General features: G+C 53.0%; 1 protein-coding gene across 3 annotated transcripts in view; it reads right to left on the reverse strand.

The window, feature by feature from the left end:
* Positions 1-675: 675 nt before the first annotated feature.
* PUF60 (poly(U) binding splicing factor 60) overlaps positions 676-11,679 on the reverse strand; it is a 32,839-nt gene continuing 21,835 nt past the window's right edge. For all 3 annotated transcript variants that reach the window (XM_026842775.1, XM_026842777.1, XM_026842776.1), the window contains 7 exons: positions 11,012-11,173; positions 10,545-10,637; positions 9,462-9,675; positions 8,860-9,050; positions 3,530-3,665; positions 2,869-3,104; positions 676-1,101 (listed from right to left, as the gene is read on the reverse strand). In XM_026842775.1, coding sequence (XP_026698576.1) covers positions 802-1,101; positions 2,869-3,104; positions 3,530-3,665; positions 8,860-9,050; positions 9,462-9,675; positions 10,545-10,637; positions 11,012-11,173 — 1,332 coding nt within the window. In that variant the 3' untranslated portion in view covers positions 676-801. The remainder of the gene's footprint in view (positions 1,102-2,868; positions 3,105-3,529; positions 3,666-8,859; positions 9,051-9,461; positions 9,676-10,544; positions 10,638-11,011; positions 11,174-11,679) is intronic.

Raw genomic sequence — 11,679 nt, forward strand, 5'->3', positions numbered from 1 at the left:
ACTGAAGCTCCTTTGAGATCATTCTCCTTTTATTTGAATTTCTAAACTAAAACGATTGTTTTCTTCAGATCTGTGCTGTGTACCAGGTTGTGCATCACAAGCAATATAGTAGCCCCTCACATGCTTAAAATATTTAAAAGAATTACCATGAGCTGTTCCTACTCATTAGCTAGACAGAAAGATTACGGAAATAAACGCATTGAAGCTTTGTAAATGTTACTAGAGCTTTGAGTCCTCAACAAGAAACGCCCCAACCTTCCTTCCAGCTGCGGAGGGGACATTCAGTTCACAAATTCCCCTCAAGTGCTGCCCGCCCTCCTCCGGCAGCCTGCCCCGGTGCTCAGGAGAAGGACGGGCCCCGCAGGGTGACTCTGCCGCCCCCCGAACCCCGAGGTCCCAGCTGTGAGGTCCCAGCTGTGGCGCGGGAGCAGCCGGGCTGGGAGCGCCCTGGGAGGGCCCAGCCCCGTGCCAGCAGCACCCCCGCTGCCCCCGAAGTACCTCGCGGAGAGCCCCCTCCTCCATCCCAAGCACTTACGGCCCATCTCTGACGGGAACGGCTGCTCCGGGCCCTGAGGGGTGCGGCGGGGTCTCGACCTGAGCGTTTCTGGAGGAGGGAGCCCCCTCTTGGGGCCGGCCTGCGCCAGCCCCTCCAACACACACACAGATGCACACCAGCTTGCTTTGCGCTTTTATCCAAACTACATCACAGAGATCTGTGCCCACCCTGGAGCGTTCTTTACACATGGCTAAAAAAAACCCAGACAGGCAGAGGGGGCAGGGGCCAAGTCTTTCAAGTGGAGTTCATGCGGACAGGTCGCTGTTATCGAATCTCTCTTGGTCATACACCTCCGCTACCACCTTCCTGCCTGCAAACCAGCGCCCGTTCAGAGCCTGAATGGCTTTGTGAGTCTCTGAGGCCATGGAGAACTCCACAAAGATCTTGACGATGATCTCGGCATCCTCCTCTTCTCCTTGCTTCTCCTGGTAGATGATGACCCTGTTTACAGCTCCAAATTTGCCGCATTCTTCTGTCACTTCTCCCTCCAGGTCGTCGTCAATGTCCTTTGGGTCCACCATGTTGCGAAGCACCATCACGGTGGACTGCAAAGAGGAGGGACAAGTGAGTTAACGCACCCAGAGACACCCCGCTGCCACCCTGCAAAGCCCCAGCAGACCCCACAGCACGCCCGAGCGCCAGCGGATACTCCACTGCTACAGGTTACAAGTGCGCTTCACGAAATCAATCGTTCTCAGAGAGAAATCAGTGAATTTTCCTCCCAGGCAGCTGCCAGCTGTGCTGCGGCCGGCCTCTGCAGGAAGAGCTGTGAGCCACCCCCTGGGCTCTCCTCAGACACCTCTGTGAAGCACAGGTGAGCTGGACACCTCTGGTATTTTTCTTGTGCTGTTGCTATCCTGTTATTTTTTCATACTGTTACCTTCAACACCACCGTCATGTACTTTTAAAAAAAAATTTACCTCATCTCTAACTAAAGCAGAAGGATTGACCAGGTCTTTTCTACTTCTGACAACCAACCAGGAACTTTCACTACGACAGACGAGTCAGAGCAACACACCCCTCGCGTTCCCCCCCAGCCCCCTCGAGCCTGAGCCCCTCCCTGTACCTCAGCACGGCTGGGGTGGGCCCAGCCTCTGGGGTCACCTGGTGCCCGCTCACAACCACCTGGAGCTGCCCAGGGCACGTCCCGACGACTCCTGAGCATCGCCAAGGGCAGGGACTGGCTGCAGCCTCTGGGCCCTGCAGCCCATCTCCTGCAGCCCTCCTCCCCACTCCTGCAGCCCGTCTCCTGCAGCCCTCCTCCCCACTCCTGCCGCACGTCTCCTGCAGCCCTCCTCCTGCAGCCCTCCTCCCCGCTCCAGCCCTGCCCCACAGCCCGGGTGACCAGGCGCTGCCTTTCAGGCTCAGTCTCACTGTAAAACACTCGCTCCAGCTCTTGCCCACATGCCTGTGTAACTGCCCTTGGGGGCCTGCTAAAGGAACAGCAGAAACGGAAGGGTCCTTCTGGGCTTTGAGAATGGTGCAGTTTGAGACTCTTTTTCGACCTGCTAAACATTTTCCAAGCAAGTACCCAAATGAACTGGGTCCTCTGGGAGAGGTACCTGTGACAGAGGAAACTGTCTGCTAAGTCAGAAGCTCAAAGATGTAGATAAAATGATGTGAAATAAAGGAGAACGCTTGCTAGCTAACTCATTTGTGTCCTCCCCTAGGAAATGCAAGTCAGCGTTACCCCTGTTCAGCAAACACAGAAGAAACATTGTCGATTCAGTGCTGAAGCTCAGCAAATCTGCCTGTCAGCCAGGAAACTCAGCCCCGTGCAGGAACAAACCCCTGGTCGAGCCCAAGCAAGAAGCCTGATGAGATTATCATCAGTCCCCTTCCAAGACCCACCCCCCAAAGTCGATGAATCTGTTGTTCTGTTCCAAGTTCTGACTTTTTCTCTCATTCATTCTTGTCCTCTTTCTCATTGTAACTTCCATGAAATTCTGTTTTATCAATGCCTCAGAGTTTCATCCCACAGCAAAAGGTTGTGGGGAAAAGGTGCACTCGACAACTGGGAACAGATTGCCCAGGCCGTGTGCCAGCCTCACTTTGTCAGTCATAAGCCAAAATGCCGTCGTGGTTTGCTTTAACGACGCTGAGTGAACACACGGTTTGATCAGACACCGCTGCCCGAGGCTCTTCCGGGCCAGCGACTGGTCTGAGCCCCCAGAGAAGCTGCGCAGATCCCCAGGGTGGAAGAGGAACCACCACACAGCCCCGGGGGGACCTGTGGAAGCCTGTGCCACGCACGGGGCAGATCCAAACGCGCCGAGCACGGGGAGCAGCCGGGGCAGCCGCACCGCACTCACCTCCTGTTTGCGAAGCAGTTTCTGCATCACCATGTGTCGGGCGCTGCTGCCAGATATGCTCATGTGCTCCTGCTCACTCAGCATCTCCGGCCTCTCCGACTCCTGGAACACCTCCTCCTCCTCCTTCTCCTTTTTGACCTCCATCAGGCCCAGCGCCGGGGGACTGGCCAAGATGGGATTCACAACTCCCACTTGGGGGATCGTGACAGGGATGGGAGGTCGCGCAGGGGTAACACCTGTAAGAGCACAAACTCTGCAGCATAAAGAAGGGAATGGATGTTCCACAACGTTTGGGGATATACCAGCCACTAATAAAGAGGATCAGCAGAATCTAGATGGTTTTATCTGCTCTGTGCCACCAGCAACCAGGGAGGCAGAAGCAGCAACTCTGCGTACAGGATGCTGGCATCGAGGCCACATCAGGTACTTGCCCAGGAGGGAGGCAGAGTGCAGCATTTTGCATGGAGTTGCAATTGCCCAGATTTTCACCCAGAGCACCATGCACTCCTGCTGTGAAGCCCATGTCCCTGTCGCATCTATTATACACCAAAGTAAATTCCTGCCACGCTGCACAAATAAAAAAATCAACCTCCTTGACAAAGCAGGGCAGGAAGGAAGGTTTCAGCTCTGAACCGGGGGGCCGGGGGGCGAGTGAACACACCTGTGATGACCCCGGGCGCCTGCGCTGCCATCACGGCCTGCGGCAGCGCCCCCAGGGGCTGCGCCAGCGTCAGTGCGGGGGACACCAGCCCGGGGGTCGCCAGCGTGCCCAGAACGGCGGCTCCGGCCACTGCCTCCTGCAAAACAGGACAAGACAACAAAAAACCCCAAAGGGTTAGTTCTGCATCAAGAAGTCATACTCCGGGTGCGTGCTGCTGAGGCTCAGCTGTTTTCACACCTAGGAAACACCAGATACACAGATTCGAGGTTGACAGCTCTCCAGCACGACTGTAAATGAAAAGCAGCACCACGCCAGCCAGCCCACCAGAGAAACGCAGAAACTCCACAGCCCTGGGAGAAAAATGCTCTCTTGCAAACCAAATTCCACCCATCCTCTCAAGCTGCTAAGTCAAGTGCTGAGTGCAAGGCACCAAGGGATTCAGTACATGGCTGGGAAGACACAAGCAAATCTAGAGCAAGAGGAATCTGCACTTGTTTCCACCTTCTACACAAAAAGCTTTTGTGATGCCAAGGAATGGGATCCACCTAAGGAGACTGATGGGAGCTCCCACCCCTCCCTCTGATGACAGCACCAGGGCTCTGGGGCCACCTGACAAACCAGGTGAGGGAACTCTTCCAGCTTCAGCTTTCCCCGAGTGATCTGGGGGAAGGTTCATCCTCTCCTGATGAACAAGGAGCTCCTGGACAAGCTCAAACACAAAGGGAAATCCTACAGAGGGTGGAAGCAAGGACAGGCAGCCTGGGAGGAATCTAGAGAAGCTGTCCGAGCAGCCAGGGATCGGGTTAGGAAGGCCAAAGCCTTGACAGAATTAAATCTGGCCAGGGATGTCAAGGGAACAAGAAAAGCTTCTATAGGTACACTGGTGATAAAAGGAAGACTAGGGAAAATGTGGGCCCACTCTGGAAGGAAATGGGAGACGTGGTCACCCAGACCAGAGAGAAGGCTGAGGTACTCAGTGACTTTTTGCCTCAGTCTTCACTGGCAAGTGCTCCAGCCACACCTCCCAAGGGGCAGACAGCAAAGGTGGGGACTGGGAGGATGAAGAACCACCCTCCAGAGGGTGCACAAGTCCAGGGGGCCCGAGATGCACCCGCAGGTCCTGAGGGAACTGGTGGATGAAGTGGCTCAGCCACTACTCATCACATCTGAGAAGGCTGGCTAAGTTCCCACTGACTGGAAAAGGGGAAACAACCCTCATTCTTAAAAAGGGGAAAAAAAGACCTGGGGAACTACAGGCCAGTCTCATCTCTGAGAGCGAAGAGATCATCCAAGATCATGGAGCGAATCCTCAGGGAAACTCTGCTGGGGCACACGGAAAATAAGGTGATTGGTGACAGCTGACGTGACTTCACCAAGAGCAAACCCTGCTGACTGATTTGGTGGCCACCTATGAGGGGGTTACAGTGCTGGTGGGTGAGGGCAGAGCAACTGAGGTCATCTCCCCAGACTTGTGCAAAGCATCTGGCCCTGCCCCACACGGCATCCTTGTCTCTAAACTGGAGAGAGAGGGAGTTGATGGATGGGCCGCTCGGTGGAGGAGGAATTGGCTCAACGGTCACATTCAGAGACTTGGGGTCATCGGCCCCACGTCCCAGGGCAGAGCAGCGACGAGTGGCGTCCTCAGGGGTCAGGGCTGGGACCAGTTGAACACCTCTGCTGGGGACACGGACAGTGGGATGGAGCCCCCTCAGCACGTTCCCCCCGACACCGAGCTGTGTGTGCAGGGGCTGGACCTGTTCGAGCGGGGCCAGAGGAGGCCATGAAGATGCTCAGGGGCTGGAGCACCCCCTGTGAGGACAGGCTGGGAGAGTTGGGGGGTTCAGCTGGAGGAGAGAAGGCTCCGGGGAGACCTTAGAGCCGCCCCCCAGGGCTGAAAGGGGCTGCAGGAAAGCGAGGGGGGACACATCTCTTGATCAGGGAGGAGGGATAGGACGAGGGACAGCAGGTCTAAACTGGCAGAGGGGAGATTTAGATCAGATCTAAGGCAGAAATTCTCCCCTGTGAGGGGGGTGAGGCCCTGGCACAGGCTGCCCAGAGAAGCTGTGGCTGCCCCCTCCCTGGAAGGGTTCAAGGCCAGGTTGGACGGGGCTTTGGGCAACCTGGGCTGGTGGAAGGTGGCCCTGCCTGGGGCAGGGGGTGGCACTGGGTGACCTTTAATGTCCCTCCCAACCCAAACCAGTCTGAGGTTCTGTGACAATTCCTGTCTGATTCAAGGAGCGCTGCTGTCAAACACCCACTGCGAGCACAAGGGACAAGGCAGAGCTCAATACTACGATTTTCAAAAGATGCATTTTAGATCCGTTTAAATCAAAAATCTTCTCTCTCTAGTCTTTGTCCTTCATGTGCAGCCAGCAACACAGCACTGAAATCTGCCTTTATGATCACAGGAACTGCAATTAGCAGACTGTGAAGTTCCCCATGAGCCAATCACATACCTGACTTTTTTAGCCACCTCCATTTTCACTGGTAAGGCCCTACTGAACTTTACTGCTTTCATTGCCTGGAAACTTTCTTCAAACTTCCAGCCTTGAGAACTGAAACATTTTACAACCATTTCCTTTTGTCCGTGTTGTCTGTACCTCTTCTCCCACCCTGCTCCCTACTTGCCTCCATACACCGTCCTTGAAAAATCTGATGCCCCTTTCAGCATTTTCTATAGTTATATCAAGCGAAACTCTTCTAATTTCTTCCTGCATATCGGGTTTTCCAGTTCTCCCAATAATCACGGTACTTCTCTGTACCTTTTATAATCCAAATAAACATTCCAACTCTGGATGAGCAGAATTTGAACATCTGAGATGAACATTTTGTTAAATAATAAAGCACTTCCATAAAAGAACTGCACATAGTGTGCCTAAAATATACCCTAAGATGCCTTTTTTTTTCTTTTTTCTTTTTTTTTTTTCTCCCATCCCTGTTGCTTTCCAGGCTATTCTGATTTCATTACCTAGATCCTCTCTTCCTTGTTTTCATGGGGCTCCTACAAGCCCTGACAGCGTTGAGCAAAAAATTCTACAGTTTTGTTCCTTAAAAGTAGTATCTTGTACCCTAAACGCTGCAGAGATCCTTCCCTCAGTCTGCTGCACTATCCCAATTCTCCTCTCCGTTAGTAACACGTCTCATCTCTGCACTGCCCGCTAATCCCACCAGCACTCCTAACGCCCAGAACAAGGCCCCTGATCTTTTTCCTGGAGATGAAGCGAGGCCTGTCCGTGTGTATGTGTACCAGGGTCAGCAGGTCCCAGCCCAGCTCCCTTCCATCCCCTCTCGCCTGCCCACGCCTCTCAGAACTCACTGCAACAGCGCTGCTCTTGTCCCACCAACGCCTGGGCTGTTGGTAGGACACGCTTTACATTATTGTTCCTAACAAAGCGTAAGTGTGGTCTTATCAAAGACAGTTATAGTAATCCAGCAGTGGTATTTCCCTAGAACACCCACACATTTTGCCTATCTGGTTTTTTAGAAAATGCTGTCCTTCCTTCAAAGCCTGTTTTCAACCTTTCCCTACCACTGGGGTGAGCCCAAAGCCTGCAGACACGTTTTCCACGCTACCTCGCATGCTCCTGAGCCATGCAGCAGCAGCCCTGACATGACAACACTTATTACCAAAAACCCCCAAACCAGGAGGCATCTGTCTGCGGGTGACAAAGCGACGTGGTGACCCCCGCCCGGGATGCAGCAACCCATGTGCTTCAGCAGGCACCCAGCCGCAGGGGAAAAGGCTTACACAGGCCATGTGACGAGACCAGCACCGTTTTTAACTACGCTGGGGGTCATCAGCTGCCCCCACTTTTCATTTAAATGCCTAAAGAAATTTTTCCTAATAGTTTTAATACCTTAACTTTATTTGCAAGACTGACTTTTTTGCTGTAATTGTCCAGACATTAACTATCTCTGCTACTCAATACCTCTAAGTGCAGAGACACTTCCTTCTTCCCTGGGTGCCAAGCTAATCCTAGACTAAAGCGGCAGTTCTGACTACAGATCCAAAGTTCTATCTCTGACTTAACTTTCTCTCATGTCCACGATTTTTGTAGCATCTCTGAGCTTACTGATTAGCTTGTGTTTAAAACAAGTTGTACGATTAAAGCCCTTACAGACCATGACTGTTTATGTTCTTATTTAAATAAGCTGTTCCACACAAGGATTGGGCTAGGAGCATAAATAAGACACTGACTTCTGTAACTATCTGGTCACCTACAGGCACCCACACGGCCAAGCAGACCCGTTATCCACATCGGTACCATGTCAAAGTAAAGGTGACAAGACCGGCTGAGTACCCCTGAGGCCTTTCAGAACCTTTCTCCTATATATGGAATTTTAAATTTTCTTCACAGTAACAAATCCTGCAGTGTTTTGCAGAAAGAAACAGTAAGATTTATCATGTCTGTAACAGATCTCTACCATTTCACTTAAGAGTTAATAGTTCTTTCCCAGGGTGATTTTGTTCCAAACGGTTCTTCCAGCCATGCCTCAACCTCCTTCCCCACCTGACTGCAGAGTTCCCTGACTTGTGGGCTTTTCAGTGGGGACAGGCAAACGACCCGAGTTTCACATTAGTGGCAGCTCCTCCCACTTCTGCCTTTACCTTGTGATTCAGAGAAGTATTTCCCAAAACCCAGCTGTTTGCAGAATGAAGTCCAGCCAGCCGATGAGCAGCACACACAGGCTGCACACCTCCACAACGTTTCTGCTTAAAGGGAACCCAAGAACCCCAAAGTGCTGGGGCTTGTTCTTTCAAGCTGTGGTGATGCAGGGGGAGATTCTGCTGCCCAAGGACAGGGGACACAGATACGGGGTTTGCTTTGAAGGGCAATCCTCCCCCATCAGTGTCTATCGACCACTGCCAGGAGCTTCTGCTACCTTAAGCAAGCTACATTTGAGAACCCCCAGACTCCCATATCATCAACGAGTTCTGCTCCATCACTTCCTTGTTCCTGGACAGCCTAAAGCCCTTAGACAGTTGCTGCCACCTTACTGCATGGGCAGTCTTTTCAAAAAGTGTTGCTCAGGCAACTCTTCCTGCCCTCATTACTCTGCCCTCCCTTTCATGTACTCTCATGTGTTCTTTTGGCCTCTACCACAACCGTTTCCCTAACCCATGCTTTGCCTTCCCAACAAGGAAGCCCCTCCAACGTTCCCCCACCATTTCTTTATTTAAAGTTCTGATCAGCCGAGCCAGACTCCACCCCAAAAGGCTGTCGTATGGGCTCCTCACAGGCGTCAGTGGCAAGTCCTGGCCACGGAGGCCTGTTTCCAGCAGGGTCACAACCACCCCCCCGTTCGAGCCCCACCAGCCTGCGCCTCACCTGCGCCGTGATCTTGGCTGTAGCAGCTGCTGCCGCGACGGCGGCGGCCGGGGGCAGCCCTCCCGGCGTGGCAGGGGTCAGGAGAGGCATTGGAGGAGTCACGGCTTTACCGACTCGGAGGTACTGACCCCCAAGGTCAAAGAGGTTCATAGAGGAAACTGCATCTTGAGAAGACTGGGCTTTCTCATATTCTGCAGCGAGAAAGAGAAGTATTTACAAACGGTCCTTTTTACTCCTAAATCGAGCTGCTCTCGCATCACACGACCGTGATCTGTATTTGCAAAAACAGACTTCAGAGTTCCAGTGAGAAGACCCTCAGTGCTTCGCTCGCTCTTCTCACCCCCCTATCACACAGGCGTTGTCGAGAACAGGCAGGTAGCAAGATCTCTCGACTTACGTAACAGCGAGTAAAAATATCTGACTATTAATTAAACTTCTAAGTTCAGGCACAGGTCTGCTCCAAATTTATTTCTATCCCATTGCTTAACGCAATTCTTCCACTATGGTTTATAAAAAAAAGACCAAAAAAACAACAACAAAAAAAGAGGAGGATGCTCCTGACCACCCTCCCCTCCCCCATCAAACCCCAGACAGCGTTGTACCAATGAAACCGTAGCCTTTGTGTTTCCCTGTGGTGGGATCCCTGGCTAGCGTGCAGGACTTGATCTTCCCAAAGGCCTCAAACACGCTCTTGATGTCATCGTCGGACAGGTCCTGATGGACGGACGCCACGTAGATGCGGTTGAAAGCCCGCGCCTCTTCCGCCAGCTGGTCTATGATGGGTTGAGCCTGGCCTATGTTGCTGGGCCTCCCGACCTGCAGAGGCGGCAGTGGACGGCCTGTGAGCGCTCCAAGCGCGGCACGCCAGCCCCCGGCCCCAGTCAGTCCAGGGCAACAGCTGACCCCGCTCTGGGGTACACCTGTGCCACGGGGGTTCAAGAAGCTCTGAGAGCCTGCACGGGCTGCTCGCTCCCCCCCACGCTTCCCCCATTGCTGCTCCCCAACCTGCCAAAGACCAGCTTCCAGGAATTGAAAACAACCCTGAAAGCAAAACACCGTGCTCCTGCAACCTCCCTTCCAAGGCTGCTAAAATCCCCTTAGAAATCAGACGCTGCAGATACATAGAGTGGATCAGAAGTATAAAAGATATAAAACACTTTGCAGAACATGCTGGTTTACCCCCAACTTCAATCCCCAAAGTTTCACATTTGCAGGATCCCTTCTCACTGCCCCAACGCCCACAGCTGCCATCCTTTGTCTCCTTCTGTGCCCAGTGCCTCTGGTCTGTGTGGCCAGAGTGGGCCTCTACCTGAAGTCCCTTACACTGCCAAACTCTGATGCTACTTATCTACCATCCACATGGGTACAACGTAGAGAGGAGGCATTAAAATATCAAGAAGCACCTTTGTTGTGCCCTCAACATTCTTCCAGTCTGTGTGGGTAGAAAAAACTAAGCTAGATTACCAGAATAAGTTTCTAGGTTTTATTGGGGTGCTGCTAGTTTCTCCTCAGAAAGAAAGGGACCCAGAGCCACTATGTACTCAATGGGTTGAATGTCAAGGTCCAGCAGGGAGCAGACTTTAGGTTATCTTCCACATTACAGTGCTGTGGGAGGCATTTCTAGGCATAAAGCCGTTATTCACAGGGAAAAGCACTGGAGTTTTCAGAGCATGCCTGCTACTCACCTTTATATTTCTTCCCCCCAGCATGACAGAATTCATCTGCTCCAAGGCCAGCTGAGCGGCTTCAGGCACCTCGTACTCCACGAAAGCAAACCCCTAGGACAGAAGGATACACATGTTGACTCCACCAGCTGTATCTTGTCTTGAATCTGTGCCAAGTTAACACAGCCAAGACCTCCCACATATCAGATCCCTACTACTACAGCCCGAGACTTTTCCTTAAAGCAGCTTTTTATTAAAGCAGTGAACTGCACACACAGGTACCGACACAGGGCTACCTGCCTCCAGAGCCTCTCGTATCGAGAGGCCACGGCGTGCAGGACAGCCAGGGTGTTCAGCTCACCGCCCGGGCACAGCTGGTTCCCACTGCAGAGCCCTGCTCTCTAGGAGGGTAAAGGCTCCTTCCTCTCGTGGGTACATTCAGGAGGGCCTCAGATAGAAAACACATTTCTCGAGGGCTGTTAACCAACCTTGTGTTTCATTGTAACAGAGTCCCAGGACATATCAATGCTTTTTATAGGTCCAAAAGGGGCAAAGGCCTGGCGAATGGTATCTTCTCCCAGTTCATAGTATATGGAGCCCACGTACACGCGACACATGATGGCCAGGGCGCGCTGCCTCTGCGCTGCCATCTGTATTGGAAAGAAGAACTGGCTGGTTAGCTCCGGGGGTGGCCATGGATGCCAGGACCTCCTTCCCTTCCTCTTCCCTCCCAGGAGCTATGGCCCAACAGCAGGTAGCTCCTCACTGGGCTGCAGCACAGCCTGGCACACAGAGTCATAGAGAAGTCTTTTCCTGCTCAATGCCCAGACTGCTGGAGCGGATAAGCGGTACGGCTCGCTCCCGGGGGCAGTCCAATCTGTGGTGGGGTCTGCCACCTCAGGAGCCTTAACTCCAACCCGATAAGGTCTGACCCTCCCAGCCTGATCACATCTCCAGCAACACTTGCAGGAGGAGGAAATAACTTCATTCTAGGACAGCTTCCCCCTCCAGGCAGCAAAGGGCTCCATTCTAGAGGCTATCGGCAATCCCTCCCGTTCCCTCCCGCAAGGGACAGCAAGAGATCCAGAACTGGGCACCACCTGGTCACTCCCGCCTCCCCCCGCACCCCCCCCCTCCTAGCACGGACACAAACTGT

Source organism: Athene cunicularia, assembly GCF_003259725.1.
Source record: "Athene cunicularia isolate RWA chromosome 2 unlocalized genomic scaffold, athCun1 chr2_part1, whole genome shotgun sequence".
In the NCBI taxonomy this organism is placed as follows: domain Eukaryota; kingdom Metazoa; phylum Chordata; class Aves; order Strigiformes; family Strigidae; genus Athene; species Athene cunicularia.